The 24,165-nt window shown below is 41.2% G+C and overlaps 1 protein-coding gene across 4 annotated transcripts in view; it reads left to right on the forward strand.

Annotated features, from left to right (window-relative positions):
- The first annotated feature begins 237 nt into the window (after nt 1–237).
- Nucleotides 238–24,165, forward strand: part of palld (palladin, cytoskeletal associated protein) — a 72,290-nt gene continuing 48,362 nt past the window's right edge. For 3 of the 4 annotated variants that reach the window (XM_023339096.1, XM_023339098.1, XM_023339097.1), the window contains exons 1-2: nt 238–415; nt 2,533–3,495. In XM_023339096.1, the coding sequence (XP_023194864.1) occupies nt 2,534–3,495 (962 nt within the window). In that variant the 5' untranslated portion in view covers nt 238–415; nt 2,533. The remainder of the gene's footprint in view (nt 416–2,532; nt 3,496–24,165) is intronic. The other variant, XM_023339099.1, reaches the window with a different exon arrangement.

Genomic DNA, 24,165 nt, shown 5'->3' on the forward strand with positions numbered 1-24,165 from the left:
TTGCAAGCCTATAGCAGCAGAGTATACGTGTGATGTCCTAACATTACAACTGTCTGTGCCCACTGTGTTTAATTAATACCAGATCAGAGCAGAAAATGTCACCTCCGCCTTCTGTTCCTCAGGACCACCTCAATACTGTGTCCTCTTGCCAGCAGTCTGGCTGTGTAACATGAGTCAGGGGCCAAATATAGCCCCACACAGTGAGCAGCTAGGGACCGGCACAGATGGGACAGCAGCAAGCTGCACAGGCAGTATGCAATTGGACCCTGAACCTGAGAGAACCTGCTGACCGTCTGACCAATAAGGCGAGGGACAGCGAAGAGAAGCTTCGTTTTGTTTCGTTCCAACATAAACAAGACAAACCTGGACCCGAAGAACCAGGGAAGAACCTTCAGCCACACAGGGACACTTGAAGGTAAATATGGATTTTTAAATGAATCATATTTTAAGGACTGGTTTATTAGTTGTTTATCAAACAGCTGGAATCATTTAATTCTGCAGTAAAGTGTTTCAAACAGCTGTTTTCTGTACATCAGCGGTTGTTGTCTCTGTCACGTTATTCCAAGGTTATGACTTCCTCTTATTTTGAAGTATAACTTTGCCTTCAATATATCAAATGGTCAGATTGTAATGTGTAAGCATTTACAGCATGCATATACAGTACTTACTAATTAGTATATACAAAACACAGTACTTTCAAAACGAAACACAAAAGACAGATTATATCGGATCATTGCCACAGATTTTCCTCGTTCACATTAAGTCAGATCTGTGCAGTTGTTGTCACTCCAAATCGATTCTGTGGAAATCTTCTGCGTTTTCGCTCTGGCTCTAAAGTGATTGTCTCTGCTTGTTTGTGAAAATGTCTCCACTGATACCTGTGTGAGTGTTTGGAGGTATAGCAGCCCCTCTCCTTCTGCTCTGGGCGGGAGGGGCCGCGACGCTGCTGTGAAACATAGCCGCAGGGGATTATAAATAACAACAGCTGGTCTTCGGGACGCCATGAGGCTCTGAGCGTCACATCATCCGCGTATCAAGTCCAAAGGTTTCGCAGCACATTATTCACAAGCTCAGACTCAGAGGAGAGCAGCTCAAAGAGCAGAGCAAATCTGCTCCATTTTGACTTCCAAAAGCAATGCTTGTTATTACAGTTTAATAATGGAGTAACTCAGAATTAGGTCCACAGGCATGCTTGGATTATATCTAAAGTTGTTGTTTTTCTCCACCTTTTGTTTATGAAATAACATTTTTACACCAACGGTGAACTGTGTTTTCTGTAGGCCAGGCTGCAATAGCAATGAACTCAAAAACACTTTAGGATTCATCCATTTCAATTTCCATTCATCTAGTTTTAATAGTATTTATCCAAGGCATTCGGATCAAATGCATGTGTGACTCATTCAGCTCATTCAAAAGTAAAACAAAAGTAAATTATATTTAAAAAGAAAGAAATGCAGTAGGATTAATAAAACCTAAAGCATTTGCCTGAAGTTTATGTTGTTCAACATAAACTAAATGCATTTATTAATTTGTGATAAATACATATTTAAGTCCAGACTTTGACTAGACTACTCCATGATCTTCCTTTTTGGTTATCGTTGCAATGCAGACGTGGGCATGCTGGTATGCTTTGGATATTTTATTTATTTATTTATTTTCTGGAAATGTAGCAATAAAAATGAATAACTTTTTGCATTTACTTAGATTGTTTTTGTTTGATGCTGAAATTTGTTTGATGACATGAAACATATATGTGTAACAGGAACGACCGCCAAAAAATAGAAAGAGAAAATAGCAAAAGCAAAGTATTTAAGAGGACAAATACTCATTCACACCACTATTCTTTTGCTTTGCCTTGATAAGTTGATGAGGACCGAGACTGTCAATTGAAAATGGACAGTGCTCCGTTTTTCTTGGGTATAAGTGTCTCTCATCAAAATGGAAACAAGAGAACCTGCCATTAGAGTAAATCACAGGAAATGGCTCGACCATCAAAGCAATAGCTTAAAACAACTTGAACTTTGACAAACAAGGCTGGACAAGGACTCCAGTTAATGTTGGCAAGTGAGACAAAAACATCTCTAACAATGAAAGTCAAAGAATTGCAGCAAGCGCCACCAAGTCTGCACAACACCTTTTTGTTTTAAGACTTTTATATACAAGCTTACCAATAAATGCCGATAACTCTGGAACCTGTTTTAAGTGATGTGATGAACTGTTATGTTGTATGATGACTGTATGTTGAACTAGACACAAGGCAACAGAGAAATGTCAGCGATGTGGATCAGAACCTGAGTAAAGACCTTTGCTAATACCCACCAGCTGTGTCCAGACAGCAGCGCCCTGAGTCATCCTGCCAGCTATGGCTGTCTGAGCAAATGACACACTACTGTATTATAAAGTCTTTATTTTAAACTGGACCTGCTGTCATTGCCTTTTTGCAGATGAATATGTCATGTACAGTGAGTCCTCTTTCTGCCTGCAGCATAAACACCCAAATGGTCTGACTAATGAGGCGTGTTTGTCTTTCAGGATGCAGGACGGGAGTTGGAATCAGCCACTCCCCATTTCAGTGCTGCTCAAGGATCCAGCAGCAGGTGGGACTTTGGAGGGCGATGCGGGTGTGTTTTCTGAGGCCTCCTCCGATGGAGAACTCTACCTTGACTCGTCGACAGAGCTGGATTCTGGACACGGGGACTTTGCAGATCTGACTGCCTTCTTGAGTGCAGAGGAGATTAATCTTAGCCTGGACCTGGCCCGGGAGGCCTTCGGTGAGGCGGATGAATGTGAAGATCAAGACCCCTCTAGTCTTAAACAGCTGGAGCAGGTTCTCCAATCTGTCCCTTCCCCCCTTGTTGTGCCCTCTCAAACGACTGAAAACCTCAACTCAAGCCCAAACCTACACCACCAGACCAAAGCCGTTTGCTCCGATGACAATGGAGCAGTTTCAGTTTCCTCCAACCAGATTGCTCCCATCAGCAAACCCGTACAGATCTCCAGTGAGGCTCCGTCCTCAGCTGAGAAGGTTGTACGGCACAAGCCCATCCAGCCCGTGTACAAGCAAGACAAGCCCAGGCTGGTTCACGAAGGTCTCGAGCTGAACGACCGAGCGGCTTCGGTCACAGAGTTCTGCAGCCGAGCGGCCACCTTCATCGAGGAACTGTCATCCATTTTCAAAGGTTCTGCTCAGCCGGCGGAGGAGGAATCCTCCTCTCCTGACAGTGGCTACCTGTCTCCGAGAAGCCAGCGGACCGTCCCTCAAGGCTCGGTCTCCATGTCCTCCCTGCCTGCAGGCCCACAAGAGGACACACACAACAACCCGCCGGAGATGGGACAGGGGGGTTCGGAGAGGCACCTACATGCTGGAGCTTCAGCGGCATCCGAACCCCTGTCCCCACCTCAGTTCCTCCAAAAGCTGAAGAGTCAGGAAGTGGCTGAAGGCAGCCCCATTCGTCTGGAGTGTAGAGTTCAAGGAAACCCACTGCCACTCGTCAGGTAGGCAGCTACACCATTCTTTTGATCCTATGCTGCAGCCGGGTTTTCATGGCTAAAGTATTTAATTCTAGTGTAGGTTTTTTTTAAATTATATATTTCCCAAAGTAAAATTATATTATTACTTCACCATAGATTGGTTCCTCTTTATGTCACCAGTAAAAATATTTAACCTTTTAACCAATCATCATAAATTAAATCTGCCTTCATCTCCAGGAGAACTGGATTATAGGGGACCTATGATGCAAAATTCACATTTTGCACATTTTTGTACTTCCATTACTTTGGGTCTCTACTGCTTCTAAAAACTGCCCGATCGCTTTAAAAAAAAAACACCCAGACATTTTTTTGAAATTTGGAAAATGAGCTGTTTCAAAAACTACTGTGGGAAAAGAAGACAAGTCACCTGTTGTACTATGAATGGGTTTTTGACCAGACGTTATACTTATCAAACTTAAACTGGATTACAATTAGAACTAGATGATAAAAAATACAGTTTTATGCAAACTGGATATTATTAAAGGACAGTGTTCGCTTGCGGATGGGGCATTCGCAGAGGGCATATGGAGCCCAAAAGTAGGAAACCCGTCCAGGGTGCCAATGATACATGAAGGCCAAGGCAGAAATCAATGGTTAGATGTGCACAAACCCCAAATCATGTCATGTACCTGGGATTAATATAGCTGCATAGGGTTGAGAACATCTTGTAAAACTATTGTCACTCAGCACACTCAATCAGTGCATCCAAAAATGTAACCTGAGACGTCGTTTATTAACTCTGTGCTGCAACGCTGCTGAGTCCTCGGCACCATCTGACCCCAGACGCACGGAAAATCAGCAAACACTTGTTCTGTGGTCAGATGACTCCACGGTTCAGCTGCTTCTGGGACAAAGCAGTTGTTCAATCAAGGGTGATGAAGAGGAGAGAGACTAACTAGACTTTAATCGGTGAATTACCAAAAGCATCTGGGATGACGATTTAGGGAAAGAGTGTCTGTGTGACATGACGGACCAATCAGAGCTGCAGTGGTTTACAATAGTGGTTCATATATTTTAAGGTTTTTCTTTGTGTTTTGATATCACAACCACAAGCTTTAATTCGTTTCACTTTAATCCACTGTTCACCATAGTGATGATGTACTGGGTTAGTTTTCTCCAATATCGTCATGATCTTTGCAGAACAGATGAGTATCAGGCTCAAATAGCTCAACACAACATTAAATGAATCACTTTCCTCCATTTGAACATATATTTCTGTTTTATGAAACTGAAGTTGAGTTTCTGGCTTGTGCACACAAACCTGGATGATAAACCGAATTGTTCTGCGTAACGTCTTAGTGTTGGTCTGCCACGTAGAATCACAATAAAATACATTGTGTTTGTAATACGACAAAATGCTTAAAAGTTTAATGGCTATGAAATTTTTTTTGCAAAACCACCTAAACAGTCTTTTTTGTAATCAGTTAATGATAAATGTTATCATATGTGAATAATTGCACTAATTTCTCTAACAAAAGTAGACGTATGAAACTAATATATCCCAGATTTTTAAAAGGATTTTGAGGGTGATTGGACTTACACTGCTTTTAAAATCTTTTTATTTTTTAACACAGTGAGTCTGTTATTTTTTGATCTGCCTTTAAACCCTTCATATAATTTCTGATCAGCTTTTAGCAAGTTTCCACTGGTGTTACGTTTGGGTTTATTAGCCCACAATTTTAGAGTTAGCTTTATTCTCCCTTCACATGAAAGTTGCGAACATCTTAACTTCATAGGGTTAGGAAGTACTAGTGAAAAATAATTTAATGATGTATTGATTTCCAGGTCGTATTAGCAGCTTCTTTTCCAGTGAGCTTTGTGTTTGTTTTAGCAAAAACATTGTTGCAACAGAGGCTTTTTATTTACAGAGGATGCTCTGTTTCGAAGGTGATATTATTAGAAACACACAACCAGCAATTCACAAATATAATCAATATAACTGAGACAGAATTTACAACTATTCTCATTGGTTTAATTTTTTTATTAAAGTGAAGTTTGGTGAGTGAAAACACTAAAAATGTCTCTTTGTGTACATTTGCGTCTATTGGATAAAAGTTGCACAACTTAAACTGCAGATTTTTTTTATGGCTTTTTTCCATTACGAAACATGAGGTCCATGAATTTAAATAATTTCCATTAATTAGTCTGGATAAAACAATATTGATTCTCACCTGAGTTGCTTAGGAAAGCCTGTTTGCTTTTATGACATTTAAAGAAAACGAAGCAAAACCTGCTCTGACCTTCAGTATGTGAATCAGCCTGGGATGTTGGTGATGTTGACCAGAACCAGATCCAGCCTCGCAGCCTGACTGTTGCAGATAAAGTGAGTGATTTGGGAGGGGGCCAGATGGTAAAAGCTACCCCTGTGTTGACAAGTCGAGCACCTGGTCTGAAGTTTGGGGAACTTCCACCCAGTGTTGGCACATTTAACCAGTCAGAGTGATGCTTCATTTATAGAGCCTTAAACCCCCTGAACTTTCCACAATTTGTCACATTACAACCACAAACATTTAAATATCTTAATGGGGGTTGACGCCATAGCCCAACACAAAGTAGTACATAATTATTAAGAATGAATTTTCAATTAATACTTTTTTTTCTTCTAAACCCGTAATGTTTTTTATGTTTCATGGGAAAATTAAAAATTTTATCTGGTCAGGTGAAACCAAAATGGTTTGTGTTTTATATTGTTATCTGTGGTTGTGGACTGCACAACACCCACAGTAAAACATGGTGGTGGCAGATTTATGCTATGGGATGCTTTCTTCAGCAGGGTTAAGATGATCAGAGTTGATGGAAAGGTTAAAAAACGAAATAAAACGCAGCCCTGGAAGAAAACCTGTAGTAACTTACGACTTCTTTTAAGTTACTGCAGGTTTCCCATTTTCTTGGCAGAAATATCTGAGAAATCATTTATGCTACTTTGAATTGGTCTGTCACATAAAACGTCGATGAAATTAATTAAAGCTGGTGGTTGTACGGTGTCAAGATGTGAAAAAAAGTTTTGTTACTTTGCAAGGCAATGTATGCAAGTGATCAGCTAAGAGGAGCGTGACCTGTGTTATTTGTAGCACTTCATCAGTAAACTAAAAATACTCAGCTCTGTGTTTTTTCTAGATCTCAGCTCAGGCTCTGTGCTCACTGTTTACTAGAGAGACATACCTGAGCAAATGAGACCTTCAAGCTATTTGATCGATTGGGTTAGGCCTTCTCTTGACTGAGTTCCTGTAATATACCTATATTGACCATACATCCAGTTTATGTTTTGTACCTTTGAAGATCATATCTGTAGGTGAGTCCGCGTGTAAATCAAAAAGATACGGCTCAGGATGTGTATCTCCCCTTTTTGACTGCGAGGGGCCTCTTCTTTGGCCGTATAAATAGGCTTCAAGGGAGTAGGAGCCAAGCACAGGAATGTGTGCAATCCAATGACAAGGCGTTTTCAGTCCAGGCTCCACATCTCCCCACACCTTCTGGGGAAATATGAAGCATGTTTGACTGCACAGGAACAGGAGAGCGGGGTCGCTGCAGCAGCACCTACATTATGCTGCATTACATAGAGAACTGAAGAGGGGAAGTTCTCAAGAGATAAAGGACTGTGAAAAGCTATTTTGTGTTTTGTGGTTGGTTTTTGTCACATTTAAATATTTCAGATCACCAAACAAAGTCAGACCAAGATTCAGAATGGAGTTTTCAAGTAATGATTTTATTGATTATAGCAACAGTATGTAAAATTGACCTTTTTTTGTTTTGTTTTGTTTCACATCATGATGTAATGTTATTCCCTCATCAAAAACATACCTGGAGTGTTGCTTAGTTTTTTTTCATTCCTGTTTGAGAAATTGTTTAATCTCCCGTGGCAACCATTTAGCTGTGCAAAACACTTAGAGGAACTGAGTGCCACAGTCGAGACAAAGCTTCACCTCAGAGCTGCAGCTTCCAACCCTTCCATCTCACATCTTCTCCAGCAACTCCCCCACTCAGCTCCTTCAGACTAGCCAGCAGCAATTAGCAAACACCTGGTGGAAATGAGGATCTGCTGAGCTCATTGTAGAAGCTACTGCTCAGTGAAACGCTGGTAAAAATGTTATTAAAGAGGAGCGGTGTTGTGATTTCTTCCTGAAGGCAGAGTTTCAGAAAGAGCAAGAGATTTTTAAAGAAACAGAAGCCCAATTCCAAGGCGCTAATTACGAAGTCAAATTTCTTTTAAGTCATGTTTGACATTTTTGTAACAACTGAAGGTAACATAGTTATTTGATTGTGCTATAAAATGATACCATGTGGCTGGAAAACACATAATATTGTCTCTTTAAGGGGAAAATAGCTATGTAAACCACCCTGAACTCTGTACAAAACCATAACTGCTGTCTAAACCCAATAACTGACTGTGCCACCCTGACATCCAGCAAATAATATACCAGACAGTACGTGTTTTTCATCGCTGTGGAGCAATTTTTGCCCACTCTTCTTTGCAGGGTTGTGTTAATTGAAACAACCGAGAGGGATTTTTATCATGAACTACCTGTTTAATATCATGCCAGATGAATATAGTTTGACTTGGCACTCTTATTTTCAAGTCGTTCAGAGGTGTACTTCTTGCTCATTGTCTAGCTACTTACCTTAAGTGAGCTTGAATTTAGTGGAAAATCTTGAATTTCCTTCACAACACAGTCTGTCTGTCTCAATTACAGCAAAGGGAGCAAAGCAGCACCAGACTATTAGTGTCGTGTTGTTTTTCTGAAATTAGGTCTTAGTTTTATGCCTGATGTACCGGGACACATCCCATCCAACAAGTTCCTCCTTTTTACTGTCAAACCAGAGAATATTCCCAACAAGCCTCGGTGATCCTCCAGCTGTTTTTGGAGCAATGTAAGGTGGGTCTTTGTGTTCTTTCTGGTCAGCAGAGGGTTTTGGATTAGACGGCGCCTATGGATTTGGTCAGCCTCTTTCTGATAGCTGAATCTGTTTAAATGAATTGTGGTGACTGAGGCCTGCAGTGCTTTGGATATTGTTCTCAGTTTGTTGTGATCTGGTGAGTTCTTGGAGCCATTTGATTAACCTGATGACTCCTTGGAAAATTCACTGTTCTGTTTTCTCCATCTGTGGATAATAATGGCTCTAATTATATTTTGCTGATGTCAACAAACCTTAGAAGTCACTTTCTAATCCTTTTCTAAACTGATAGATGTCACTGTTTTTCAGCTGTCCTTAAACTGATTTGCACTGATTCTTTTTAGCTGATTTCATGTCGTCACACAGCTTCTGTTCAAGTGAATTTTTGTTGCAACAGGAACCAAAAATCGCTGCGGCGCTGTTTTTTTGTTTTCTTCATAGGGCTAATAAAACTGAACAAAAACAACAACAACAACAGAAAAGAGTTAAACCCCAGTTAAATCATGATTTAACGAAGAGAAGACAGTTGTGTTTTCACACAAGGCCAGGTTGTTGAAAATAAAGATGAAATATATATATCTACAGTACAGACCAAAAGTTTGGACACACCTTCTAATTCAATGGGTTTTCTTTATTTTCATGACTATTTATAAGGCAAGAAATCCCACTTATTAACCTGACAGGGCAACACCTATGAAGTGAAAACCATTTCAGGTGACGACCTCTTGAAGCTCATCAAGAAAATGCAGAGTGTGTGCAAAGCAGTAATCACAGCAAAAGGTTGCTACTTTGAAGAAACTAGAATATAAGGGGTATTTTCAGTTGTTTTACACTTTTTTGTTTAGTGCATATTTCCACATGTGTTATTCATAGTTTTGATGCCTTCAGTGTGAATCTACAATGTCAATAGTCATGAAAATAAAGGAAACTCATTGAATTAAAAGGTGTGTTCAAACCTTTGGTCTGTACTTACTGTGCATATATATATATATATATATATATATATATATATATATATGCCTCTGCAGAACGCTGGCATCGGATCAGAACCGGCTCATTAGAGTCTGTGGAGGTGAGACACACCTCACCTCCACACATCTATATATATATATATGTATATATATATATTATATTATTATATATTCCTTTATTTAACCAGGCAAACCCCATTGAGATCTAGATCTCATTTTCAAGAGGGGCCTGGGCAAAAAAATTTGCAATACATAGCAACCTGGTTACAAGATAAAAACAATTAATACATATGCACAAATAAATAAAGATGAAAATAAACAAATAATTCACTTCATTTTTTAAATTAGAAAGTAAAGTGTAATTGAACTGGATGAAGTTAAAACTATGCCACTTGAGGAGCTTTGGGTAAAACATTTAAACAGACAAAGGGGTTTTCATCTGAAATGCAAAATGTATATATATTTTTGTACACTTTTGTATTAAGTACTGTTCTGAATATGTAGATTTTTCCCCCCGGAAAATTGCAGGGTTTTTTTTGAGTCCGCATACTCCAGTTAACTATTAATCAGTTACTAAATTAATTATTAGTTATTACTTCAATAATCGATTCATCACAATTAATCATTTCAGAACTGCAGGGCTGTTTTGCTGCTTTGTCCACTGAGTGTGTGGTCCTCAGTGTTTGGGCACTAGATGGCAGCAAATTGTTTGCGGTGCCACATAATTCACCTTCTGGGCGCTGAAAAGACATCAGCGACCTAAAGAAAAGTTTTCACAGTCAAAGCATTACTGATGCACTTTCAGCTGCGTGTGACTAAAGTCCAAGAAAACAAATGAAAAACCGGTTGGTAAAGATCCCCAAACCTGAAGCAGGTTGTGTTTCCCAAGTCTCCATGCTGCTGCTGTTTGATGGCGTTTGCACTTTTCGATGAGGTTTTGCAAACTTCTCAGGAGCTCCTTTCCCATGGGGAGCACCTTTGATGCAGCTGCCAGAGTGAGCAGGTGACGCACCTCCTCACCTCCACAGACTCTAATGAGCCGGTTCTGATCCGATGCCAGCGTTCTGCAGAGGCAGCGAGAAGGCATTCCTGGCGGATGGGAGCTAGGCGTGACCTTCCGTGGTCAACCACAAGCTGTCTCCGCCAGAAAGTATTATGGTGCTGAGCGCATGGTATTCTCCAGCATGCCCTCATTCCCCTCAACACACAATGCATAATGCAGCGCTCTGTTTTTAAGGGATTCGTTTCTCGCACAGGGATACATGCGAGCTACATCCCAGAGGGGAAATTATGCATTTCTTTACCCTGAGTTCATACTTTCGTCTTTTTAGTGGCTGGATTTTTGGGGTCGGGATTACAGGATCAGAAATCAAGGGAATGTGTTGAGTCAGTGCAAGACCCCAGTGTAGGTCTAGGCTGCTAAAGAGAGCATGTCTAAACATCGTTGTTGGTGTGAGGTCCCACTCTGCAAAGCACCAAACAAGCCTCTCTATTTCAAGTCCCTGCAAATCAAGTGGAGAAAATCACCGGCATGCTAATTCCTGGAATTTCATGCGACGCTCTCTTCCATATCATTACTCTGACTGCCTCCTGCGCAAACAAGGCAATTCAAAGCTTGGGATGTCGAACATTGAGGATGATGGGCAATTAAGGGTGGGAGCAGCCTTGGCTTCTAAGTTTCAGACAAACACACACAAAACCACAATGGAAACATTTGAATGCTTTAGTGGCTGCTCAAACATTCTGCCTAGACATCCATGCAAAGCAAAGTTTCCAACCCCAGCATAAGACTGAATCTGCCGCTAAGTTCCAGGCATCACACATCTACATATGGGATCATGCATCTCTGCTTTCACCAATATTAATCGCAGACAGGCTTTACATTGCAAATACTTATGATGACTTTTGTTAAAAGCAGGAGAAAAAGTTTTAGGGGCTTCCTTAAAATGTTCTGGGAAAGTCATTCAAAAACTACAAGTAACTTTCTGTAAAACCACATTGTTCAGATGGAAGCAATGAATTGGAATTTTTTCTGGTTCTTGAATAGACAACACAATATGTGGCTTTTCAGTAAACGGTTTAAATGTAAATCACATGTCACCCATTTCCCATCATCCAGAACACGTTTTGTCGTATTAAACATGAAAACTAACATTGCTTAAGCATTTTGAGGGCATAAACAAATGAAAGTACTGAGGGAACATGGGAGGAAGACATGTCCACTAATGAGCACAAATTGATTTACAAGTGTTGGGATTTACAAATGCAGCTTGCAATTTGCATGCAAATACTAATTGATTCAGTTCAACTCAGTTTGCGTACACAATGCCAATCAAACCACAAATGTCCTCACCAGAAACTTGACACTCATATTTAACTGTACAAAAAACAGAATTAAATCAATTCAAGAAATAGTTCGACCCAATCACATAGATTCAGCAATGCCTAAAAATGTGTGGAAATACGTCATAAACTCAAAGTACAAAATTTCATATATTCCCTTTAGCAGCATCATTTCTTTTCTTTATGCACACACTTAGTTCGTCACAGAGCTGATTAAACGCAGGTAGAAACTTGGTTCGTGCGGGCTGTCATTAGATTCTTATAAAATGTTCTCTCATTTATGTCTCAACTGATAATTTTACCACAAATGCCTGAAAGTATTTTTCTAGATGTAAAGCATCCTAATATGAAATACATTTAAATTTGCAGTCTTAAAGTACCGTAATACTTTCTACTCATCAAGCAGTGAATCAGTGACAATATTAGACTAATGAATATATTAGACTTCCAACTAGTGAACTATAATGCTCCAACATATAGTTTAAGTTTAAGGATATCAAGCCAGAATTTGATTGTTTTTCCTCATGCTGATTTTGCATCCAACGGGGTCTGAACTTTCTATTCATTAGCACTCAAAATATGGAACTCCCTATTAGTATTATTCACTCTTTTAGTTTAACAAGATCCTATGATTGCCTGTGCTAATGCAGATATGTAGTGGTTTGACAAAGACTAACATATAGTACACTATGAAACAAAATCTTAACATTTTATCAACAGATATTCCAGCACCTGTTGTTAGCATTTAACGCCACTGGATGCTTGCAGAAAAACTTTAATAACGGACCCTTTGTGAACCTTTGACTTTACAAATATCCTAGTTAAGATGTCAAACCGAAGCCCTTAAGGGGCTGTTTACCTCCATCTCTTAGATTTCTGCTTCAAAACACCTGACTCAAATAACCAGGTAATTAGCAGGACTCTGGAGAACTTGACTGCATTCTGAACAGAGCTGGAGTTTGAGATTTTTTCTGTGAAACTTCACTGGAGGCTGAGGAGGTAATGCAGCCATTTGGTTCAGGTGATGGACCAGGGATGATACAGATCACTAGAGTTTGAAACTGGTGAAGTTTATGGTTGTAAAATTGACTGTCTTGGTTTATCATGTGAAGTAATACTGCTAGGGCTTTTAGATACTGGTGTGTCTACTCTAGAGGGTGTGTAACTATAGCTTTTCATTGCTCTTGTCCTTTTATGCACAAATAAAACAGACGGTTTTGAAATACAAGTTTGCTGTGGCATTTTAACCAGCATACCATTACAGTAGCTCTTCCTCCTACATTTAGTGAAAAAGATTTTGCATGAGGTCATGGCAGGTGAGATCTCATGATGTAATCTGACTGTAATGCTCACTGTTTGGCCCATTTCTGCAGGGTCATAATTTTTAAGTCTCCCTAGCGGACTCATTTGATCTCTGCAGGAGAAATGGAAAGGCAAAAATAATGATTTTTTTTATATTGCTTCCTTCTTTAAAAGTGTTGCAGTCATGAAGTCATTTCCTAATTTATCTCCAAATGTCTGGTGTCGAGAATGACCTTGACCCATGTTCAGATTTAAAGCTACAGTAGAAGACGTTTCTATGACTGTAGTAAGCATTTTCGCTTAAACATGACAGCATTTGAAAAGGCGGTATTCCAACAAGCGAAACAGAACAGAGATTGTAGCTGTGTGGTGAGATATAGCCAGCTTGACGTACTGCTTAGCTCTCACCATGCTGATACCTGAACTCTGCTGACAGCATGTGTCTAAGGTGAGAGCACATTTGAACTGCTTCACCACAGAGCTATATGGGGCTGCTCTAATTTAACTCAGATTATCAGTGAACCAACCATGCATACACCCCTAAAGGCGCTACTGCCCAGGGGCCTGCACACGTCATTTAAACATCAGCAGTAAAATGCTCTAATAGACGCATGTAGGACACTTTAGTCACTGGTTTGTTAAATGACCATATGACATGTAGAGCTGCTCCGTTAAGACTCAGCGGTGACTCCAGCTTTCCCGCTGGCCTGGAGACAGAGTGTGAAGTTTCATCTGGCTAGGTGAGACATTTTCTGCTCACCTTGCAGCCTTGGTGTCTGGGAGGGCCCTGATGTTGACAGCCTATGATGAATGGTAGCAAAACTCACACAATCCAGTTACTCGGGTTCACCTTGGTCATGTTAACGCTACAGAAATGCGAGCGGGGCTGTGTCCTTCCATGGACAGGGAGAACACCATGGACTGTTCTCCCTGCTGCCCTCTGGAAAGAGGTTCCGCAGCATCCGGTGCAGGTCCACCAGGTTCTGAAACAGCTTTTTCCCACTTGCCATCAGACTGCTGAACTCTTAACTGGACTGCACTCAAAAACTGGTCTCCACTTCATACCTTGCACATGTACAGAGCTAAATAACTTATATTTTACTGTCATTCCTGAGCTTTATATTTTATATTCATATTTATATTCATATTTTATACTGTATTTTATTTTATTCTGGAGTAACCTCACAACATTGGAACCTCAAAACACTGTCCTGAGCCGTAAGCAACAAAATTTCGTTCTGTATATACCCTGTGCATGCAAAATGACAATAAAGTCAGTCTAAGTCCAAGTCTAAGTCCTTCCACTCCTCCTTGGTCTTGTGAACTGGCAAACACTGCAGGATCAGAGTGTCCCTGCTGAACTGTAGGAGCCTACAGGAAAGGAGATAGTCTTAAAAGACAAAGTGTTTTAACTCTTTGTCCATAGGTTAAATACGCCCTTGTAATCTCATCTTTGGAGAAAGACCATTTCTACAGCCAGAAATGATTCTGGGCTCAGTGTCAGCAACATGACGCAATCATGCTCAGTGCTCAGAGGATGGGTCTTGTGAAACAGTGAGAATGGATATGACTCTATACTTCCCTCCCCAAAAGACTGACCCAGGCGCCAAACGTTAGAGGGAACGCAACTCGCCTCCCTCTTATAAACTGCCAAACATTACAGGGTGTACTAATGAACTAAACAACCCACCAGAAATAGGGCAGATTTAAAGCAAGGAACTGAAGGAAATGAGCTTTGTAAGTACCAGATCAGTGATTGCTGAAAACATGCCATACCAGGTTTAACAAAGAATGTCTGTGGTGGATAAAAGCAGCAGCAGCAGGAGGAGGATTATCCAAGGGGAGGATGACCAGCGGAAGCTGGCTAATAATCCCCACTGAAAACTTCTATGTCTACAGAATCAACCTGTGTGTAATTTATTCTCAGTATAACTGCAGCCTGACCTCAGGTGTTGTCCCAGTCCTCCATGTAACCTTGAAGAGAGAAATTTTGGTTTTGCTAAAGGGCAAATATTGTGCAAAATTCACATTTTGCATGTTTTTGTACTTCCATTTGGGTTTCCACTGCTTCTTTTTTGGTGCCTGGAAAATGTGCTGTTTGAAAAACACTCTGAATATAACGTCATAAATTCGGTGGCACTGCCCCTCACCAAGCAACCCCAGAGAAGCCCAGCCTGTTACCTAGCAATACAAACTGGTTGGTCAGCTGGTTTTACATGTGCCCATACATGTGCTGTATAATTACTGCTGAAACAGAATAGTGTTTTGTTGTTGACTTACCATTCATAAACCACTTGCTGCATTCATGTTGGTTGTGCAGGAGGCTCTACTTTTACTTTTCAAAGATGTACGGTTGTATAATTTCACATCTGTTTACAGCCATTTTCACATGCGAGTGTAAACATTGAGTTAGAGGGCGTGGCCAGCAGCAAATTATTGGATTGGGTTAGGGCCTTAAGCATCTCGGTCTGAAAGGAGTTTGAAATAGGAAGAACTGACCAGACTGAAATCTCATGATTTTGTTCACAAAATGTAACAAACATTCTTTATTTAGCCCATAGACTTATCCTACTTGTTCTAGGAAGCAAATATGTCACCTTTAAAGATGTTTTGTCTTTATGGCTTTTGAATTTGTATGGTCCTACAGGCATCACCCCTACTATTGCCTATAGTAGATCTGCCTCTTGTCAGCAGCTGGACTTAAGTTTCCGAAAAGGTCTTTTCCGTCTCATGCTAACGTTTGTGGTTCAGAGTGTGCGCCACAGCTGGACTGTGAACAGTGCACTCTGGACTGCCTTCTTCGGTTCACCTGTTTAAACGACTCTCTGCGGTTCATCATGCTTGACGAGGCACTGCTGTTAGACCCGGCTTACAGTAATACGGCTTTTGATGGGATATTTTAAGGCCGGTACTTTTTTCCTGTATGGTGGCTTCCTGTGCAGCTGCCAAAAAGCTGCTTTTGAAGTAGAGCCTAATTCCAATATGTATCTCTGACGAAGCTGAAGGCGAGGAATTTTGGAGATCTTGTGCGCCTGTCTAAAAGAAACACCAGCAGACTCCCGTTGGAGCGCGAGGCGGTGAAAATGTGTTGCCCCCACTACGTTGTTACTCTAAAATCCGAGGCTGCACAAGGATACTTCTTTTATGAGCAGATGAGAGGTCAGCGAGGACTCATAAAAACAAGCCAAAAGCCTTCCTTCCCATGTGCATGTGACAGGATAACAGCTGTGCGGACGTTAAACTGTCCAGAACGGAAACTCAAGATGGCCATCTCCACTCCTTTGCCCTTTGTCTGTGACTGGATGAAACAATGTTGAAGGCCCTGATATCACGGGGAATGACGGTTTCAGTAGGGGGTCCGCAGAATCGGCTTTCATACAGGCAGAAAGAGGAAGATGTTTCATGTCAAGTTCATGTGTTGGATTAGAACTCGGATGGGTGTCTATAAATCCAGGAGAGGAGGGTGCAGAGTTCAAACCGTGACTGGAGCAGCGTCAGCCTGTTGCAGATTTTGGCATTCGTCTTCTCAAGTAGGCAGGAATTTACTGCAGTTTCCTTCTTTCTCCCCTCCCCCGTACATTTCTCCAAAACAGCATTTTGAAGATCCTGCTTAGGTCAACATCGACTAACTTCCATATCTCAGCCGAGTGAGGAGAAGAAGTAATAAAGAACTTCGTGATATTTAGATGACATGTAGACACCTTACAAGAAACAGGTGGCCCAACTGTTCTATTCATAAATGTTTAGTATTCTTTTTTGGTGTTTGTGGAAAGATCGTGGGCAGCTTTCTTTGTACTAATGTGTTTCTTGAAAGATGTGACCATACCGTGAGTGACTCACTAACCCTATGTGGGGCCCAAACATCTGCGCAGTGACAGACAGCTATTGCATTAACTGAATCAAATTGATCTTCCCATAAAGTGGTGATACATACCTAAAATTAGTCCCGACACAGGCCGCTGTGTGGTTTATCGTCAGCTAAAATTACTCTTTGACAGAGAGATTGATGGTAGTGGCTATGGAGTACTTTTGAAAAATTATTGAATTGGTGTTTTTGTCGAAGCAAATCTCTAGTTGGGAGCACGCACTTTTGCACAAAAGCTTAAGTTTTGAATGAATGCTCGTGGGGTTTTACATGATGTTAGAATACAAAACAAAAAGAAAAAAATTAAGACCCACAAGCATAATAATAGTGAAAATGTGCTCTTGTCAGCATTCCCCTTCGTTTTCGTCGGAACTTTAAGCTGCTGTTTAAATGTGCGGTCTCATTTATTGGTTATGGCTGATATGTTTAATTTTGGCCTCTTCTGGATGTTCCTTTTGTTGGTTTTCAAGCTGGATTTATTTGACAATCAGGAGGATACATGGTCCTAACAGTGTGAGATCATGAGCGGACATGGCCTGTGTTTTTGTTAGCGTCACTTGGTCTCCTTGGAGCAGGAACACAAGATGACAGCATGGGCCCACTCTCAATGATGTCAGCTGACCCTCATGGGACCTTTTTGAAACGCAACATGGTCAAGGTTTAGTTGGACTCTGATGTTATTTGCATGTTCGAACCAGAACTCTGCATTTATTTTCCTACAGTTATTTGCAAAAAATATGCACACTCCTTGAACTTTGTCACATTTTTTATGTTACAAATATGGATGTAGTGTATTTAGATTGTATGTGATAGACAAAAGTTTTGTGTTATTTTCCTTTTCCAATTTTTACAAATAAGTCTGAAAAGTCTGGCATGCATTCATATTCAGACCTCTGTTTACCGATACCCCTAAATAAAATCCAGTGCAACCATGAACAGTGAACTAATTAGTTAATGTTTCCTTGTAGGAAAGTGTTTGGCATAATCAGCAACTCACAAAGACATCACTATCAATCTAATGATCGGTTTGATTGTAAACATTCACATCTCACATCAGTGAGCAGATTTAGTCATATTCCAGTCTCCCGGTGTGGATAAAACCACAGACCTCATTAACAATTTTATTTTAAGAGTAAACCATTGTGTAGGAACGTTTTCTGTAATACTCACTGGGACATTCGCTGGGATGTAGGGGAAAAGGTGTGGCCTGAAAATTATGCAAAGAAATGCACAAAAACCACGTCAGTCTGTATCGCCTGGGAAGTCTGGGAGAAAAAGTTCATGTTCCAATTAGATAGAACGCAGCTAACCATAATGCTAAAGAAACACAGGAATGCCTTCAGGAAAGAACTGGACTGAAATGACCGGAGTCTGAATGTGAGAAAGATCTCTGAGGAGACCGAGAGACTCTGGCTGTCCATTCAGCCGAAGCATTTCTGCTAATCAGCTGCAAAAAGTTCTTGTCAGGACGGGGAGTGAGTGCATGTTGCTTCAGCATTATTTCATGCTGCACTTTCTTGTATTTGGTGGAGCCCGAAAACAAGGCGCTGTGTGTGAGCGCGCCACTTTGACTCATTCAGTGATTAATAAGAGCATAGGAGCATGCATGCTCTGTAATAACATGGCAAAGTTTAAGGAGACATTAACACAGCAAGTCTTTATTTTCAAAAATAGTGTTGTTTTTTTTACTGAAATATGATTATTATTATTATTATTATTATTAACTTGCCGTTCATACTACTAATTAAACCAGTCCGCCACGAGATTTCTTTGAGAAAGCGTCCCGCATGCGCAGAAGAAAAACGTCAATATCACACAGCAGTGCACCTACGTTTACTGAAGTAATAGTGGATGGTTGATTTTGTTCAGTTTATTCAGCAAGGGGAGCCGACGGTATCGTCACAAGATTATAAAAAAACCACAAAAACAACTAATAAAGTTTTGTGGAGCACTGACTGCAAATTCAGTAGGGAAGTGTGTTCAGGTGTGTAGTCAGAACCAGGAGTAGTCTGGTCATGATGTGATGCACTTCCGTGACATAAACTTCTTTCATAAGTTCGTAATCATAATTTCCAGCCAATGTTTATGGCCTGATTGACCACATCTGGCCTTTAAAGACATAAGTCGTTTAAAATGCGACATAACCGCTCAGACTGCAGAGGTTTTGAAAACAATCGGATACTTATCCGATTTAGTTCCACAGATGAAAGTGGCTCAGATTTTTTGTGGGAGCGAAAAAGTCGACGAAAAAGTTGGATATGAATCGCACATGGACATACGGTCGCAGTTTGACTGCTGTGTGAACGCAGCCCAATAGTCACATGACTTGCTGTTTGTCAGAACAAATGGACGCGAGCTGATGCCCAACGACAGATATTGTCAGATGTTTGTTTTTCTCCTCGTCGATCTTCATGTCACCAAGTGGAACCGACACAAAGAGAGCTGACCCTCTCAGTAGTGACACCTCAAAGAATCCCACCTGCCACATCCCAGCAGAGCGCCATTAGTGACCAAAAATATCCCGAGTCCTGTATGCGGTAAAGCCCGACTGGCGAGGAGATCCTGCGGAGACCGAAGCACTCCACCACGCCCTCTTGCTCGCTGCATCCGCCAGCAGCTCTCCGGCTCTGAACAAAACCACAAATGGCCGATTTTCGCCTGCTGACTGAGCAGATTTTTAAATTTAATCACCGCGGTCTTATTTTGGCGAGAAAGAAATGACGTATCCACACCTCTCAGAGTAGCCGCAGTCTTCTGTCTTGTTCCTGCCAGGTACTGCCAAGTCAAAGTGGTCCATTTTAGACTCTTAACTTATACTATTTTTGTACAGGCCGAATTAGGCTTTTCCAGTTGCCTACTTCTAGTTTCTGGCATGAGGAAGTGATTAGGCTTGGGTCAGTGTATTTCATGTTTTCCCCTCTTTGGTCACGCCATTGTGCAAGCTGAACCACTGTCATCTTTTATTAACTTAAAAGCCTTCCTCCTGCCGTCGGAGATTAGAGCCCCAGAGGTTTCCATCGTGACAGTGTTGACTGGCTCCAGCCAAGTCCTGCTGTGGCGCTTTTGATGGTCAGCGGACTGTAGCCAGGACTTCTCTCGCAGCTGAAAAGCCAGATTTATTTTTTTCCTGGTTTTTTTGTTTGTTTGTTTTCTTTGCTTTGGTAAAGGATTCTAGAATGCACAACCAGAAAAGTTATTTAAAGGTTTGTTGCCCGCTCAAAAAAAACGTATGAAGTTTACCTGCTCCAAGTTTTGATGGGTTTAAAGTTGCAGATGGTTTGAAGTGCATGAACCGGATTTATCTGTGTTGCTAGAGAGAAGCTTCCAGATATTTCAGGAAACCGCTGGAATTACATGAATGAATTCAGTGTGGGCAGTCGTGAAACATTTTTTTTTGTCTCTTTAATGAGTCTTAAATGTGTTTTTTTTCCCACTCTTCTGTTTTGTGTGGAATTTGGCAGCTCTGAGCTGCTCTCTCTCTCCCTCCTTCCCTCCCACTCAGCCCTCTGCTCAGTCTGAGAAATGTGTGTATCTGTGTAACACTGAGTGGCTCAGTGTGGGTCATGCTGTCAGGAGAAGAGGCTCTGTGTACATCTTTGTATCAGGAGCATTTTTACTGATCTTGGTTCACCTCAGCGGGAAGCAGGAAACAGAGCAGGTGAGTTGCAATTTGGGCGACATCTGGGTTAAAGGTGTAAAGGTAAAAAAAAGATCAATTGCTATTATTTTTAAATTAATCCTCATTTACTCAATTGTCACCTGAGACTCAGCTTATATTAATTATTATTACTGTTATTAAATATTAATTACTGTATTAATATAATGCACCAGTAGCTCATATCTTTCAGTGCAGAAAGTGGGTGAGAGCGTCACTTGATTTCTATGACGTTGCGTCGCGCTCGCATGCATTTCCGCTCATTTGCGTGAGTTCATGTGTGGAGGGGCCATCCCACTTGAGTGCTGAGGTGTGTCCAACTTTAGCTCAGCTGTTGCACTAATCTGGTACTATTTTAATCTTTGCATTTCATGCATACACACACAACACGGCCGCAATTCATTCCCTCTCACTCTTATTTATCTGGAGCGTTTTCAGCTAAGTAAGGGATGTACGTATTCCTCATCACCTCTTTTTGAGGCACGTTTCATATAGTTGACAGTGTTGATTCTCTAACTCTGAGGTTGGGGTTGTAAAGGTCCTTATGGCCGGAGCTGAAATTCCTTACAGTCTTGTATATTCTGGTTGTTTCCGGTCAGAATATTCGACTGTCATCAGCAGCTGTCTATTGTCTAAATCATCCCAGTCGGGCTTGACCCATCATTGACCAGGCTCCATCATCACACAATCTGGGCTTGTTTTTTATTTTAACCTCTAACCAAAGCATTTCTATTTTTTAATTTTTAAGGCTCTAAGTGGAACATCTTAAACTGACCCCAGTGAACTAGGAGTGTTAACGTTTTCCTCCTCAGTCCAGTTGACAGCATTCAAATGAATGAGGTGAGCTGGGCTTTGTATATCATGATTACTCCATAACTGAGAAACAAAACATTCATTTCATTTCTTAGTTGAAAATGTGCACATTCTTTTCTCTGGGTTGAAACTATGCTAGTAGCCTACTGTACTATAATCCAAAGACTAATATTTGCTTGAAGACTGTAGATTACGGCAATGCTAATCAAAGAGGTTATCAGGAAGAAAAGGTCACCCAACAGGCTCTCAGGTGGAAGCCCAAAGGGAAGCGAAAAACAAGCCACCCACAAAACATCTGGCGATAAGACCTTGAGGCAGATGTCAAAAAGATTGCCTACACCTGGAACCAGAATGAAACCAGGACAGAAGTCTCTGGAGTTCTTCCTTTTGCAGGCCATACCCTGGTATGGAAAGAAGACGTCATAAACATGAGTTAAACAAGCATCTCATCAATGAGTGAATGGTCTCCAGTTTGTTGTAGGGCAACACACTGCAAACAACTATGGGGCAACTTAGAGAGACCTAACCTCATGGCTTCCTTCCTCTTCCAGGGGAGGAAGCCAGAGTACCTGGAAAGAACCCAGAATATGGACTGAGAGAATAGGCTATCACCGTGCACAAAAACCATTGGCCGGCATTTGGACTTGTACCTGTGATTTAAAAAGTGTCTTTAAAAATGCCTAAAGAAAAACAAGAGATCACAAGAGTAGTTGAAAGTGGTGCTCAGACTTCTTGTAAAGATTTATTGACATACAATAGGACTGAATAAATCAGGATAGCAACCTAATTGGCTATGCTGCAGGTGTGATCCTACCATACCCTGCTTTAAGGATATTTTACAATACCATCATATTGGACACTGAGAAATCATCACTGTGTATGTATAATGGGGACTGTTTTTGACTTTGGAGGCTTTAAGGCTGCATTTGTTTGTATGAACTCAGTCTGCGTCCATGCAAGGGAAGAAACCCAGTAACCCTTCCCTTTGCTGTTTGCTTGAGTTAGGTGATAGTAAAACCAGCCCAGCCTGCTATAAGGTTTGGCCAGTCTCCCTTGATCTCCCTCTGTAGTTTGTAATTATGGGTAAAACCAGCCTTGATGCTGCTCTTGTTGTCCGTTTCAGCCTTGGTCCGGTTCTGTGGTCTGCAGACATTAAACTCTCCCAACTGAGAATGCAGGACAGATTTGTCCCAAGAAGATGACCTCCTGTCTTTGTGGGAGGGGAGGGAGGTGTTGTGTTCAAGTTGGTCACTCCCTTGTCAATGACAAGGGAGTGTTCAGTCATCATAATAACTGAAACCTCCTTCTTCTACTTCCCTTTCCCCTTCTCCTCTGTTCTGGCCTCCTCCCGCTTGGCTTTGTGGTGAAACTGAGCTTTGCTTCATAAAATTTTCCATCAACTGCAGCAAATAACAACAGGGTCAGACGAGGAGAGAGCAGCCCGTCGAGGCCGGGGCAGCAGGACTCGGTTTGGCCCGTGAGACCCTCTCTTCATTTGGAGAGCAGCTCACAGTTCTTTCTCAGGCTTCATCCAGACTTAACTAAGTTGTGTAAGCTACTTTCCAACATGAGGTTATTGTTCAGAGAGCACAGTGGGGGGCTGTTTGATGCTGATGGTGGGATGTGTAATCACCTTGGTGGCTGACTGCCATTGGGTGGGATGAACGGAGAGTTGAGGTGTTACTCATAAAGACTTTGAGTTCATTCGCATGCATGCTCCGAATAGTTGGGTTTTGTAACGGCATTGTGTTGAGGGGAAGTGGGTGGTGAAGCCACACTCTGCCAAGAAATGTCTACCTTCAGCGCGTTTTGTCAGGGCATTGACGGCTTTGTCTCGACCACACCCTGCTGAAAAGGAGTCTACCGATGGTCAGATTCCTTCTTGTGCCTTTGACTCTGTGTCTGACTGGAGAAAGTGTCGGTTCCCTCGCTGGAGAAAGCGCCGCATGCTGTTTAGGCCTGTTATGTTCAGCACATTCCAGAGAAACAGAGAGGGGATTAAATAAACATTACCAAATGGCTTTAAATGAGTTTATACAGTAATTATGCGTAATTGCACATAATTAAGGTTTATTAATAAGGGTTTTTACTGTTTTTGTTGAAAGTAGCTTGTGTGTCCCATTTTAATGTCAATGTGATGAGAGCCCTTGTTGCTTTGAGAGCAACAAACGTTCTATGTTTCCATTCACTACTCTAATGTACATTACAGTTGCAGACGTGCATTTGGGTTCACCCCGCCCAAATCAACACACAGTCGAAAGTGTTTGGCTGAAAGCTTGAAGTCATTTGGATTGTGTCTCCACATGCTTTGCACTTTCAGAGACTGAAATTCTTGCTTGGTCTTATTTGCAAAACAGCTTAAACTCAGCTAGATTAGAGGAAGAGTTTGTGAACGGCAATTTTCAAACTTAACTACAGAAACCCTGATCTTAGGTTTTTCTGTTTGGGCCTGGACTTTGTTAACACATGAGATTACTTTAATCTAAATCCTTGCCTTGTTGTCCTTCTGTGTAGTCAGTCTCTCTCTCTCTCTTTTACTGTCAAACCATTTGCTGCTTCTGACCGGTTTTCTTCCTGGATTGCCCTGTATTTAGCTTCGTCTATTTTCCCATCAACTCTCACCAGCCTCATTGTCCCTGTAAATGAAAAATACCCTGTAGCGTTATACTGTATAGGCTTAATACATCATTAATATGATACACTTCACAGTGTAAAATGCATTGAATTTTGATGGTCTAACGTGAAAAAGTTGACAGGATTTGAAACGTTTGTGAGGCGCTGTCTGTCAGATT

Source organism: Xiphophorus maculatus, chromosome 9 (assembly GCF_002775205.1).
Source record: "Xiphophorus maculatus strain JP 163 A chromosome 9, X_maculatus-5.0-male, whole genome shotgun sequence".
Taxonomy (NCBI): domain Eukaryota; kingdom Metazoa; phylum Chordata; class Actinopteri; order Cyprinodontiformes; family Poeciliidae; genus Xiphophorus; species Xiphophorus maculatus.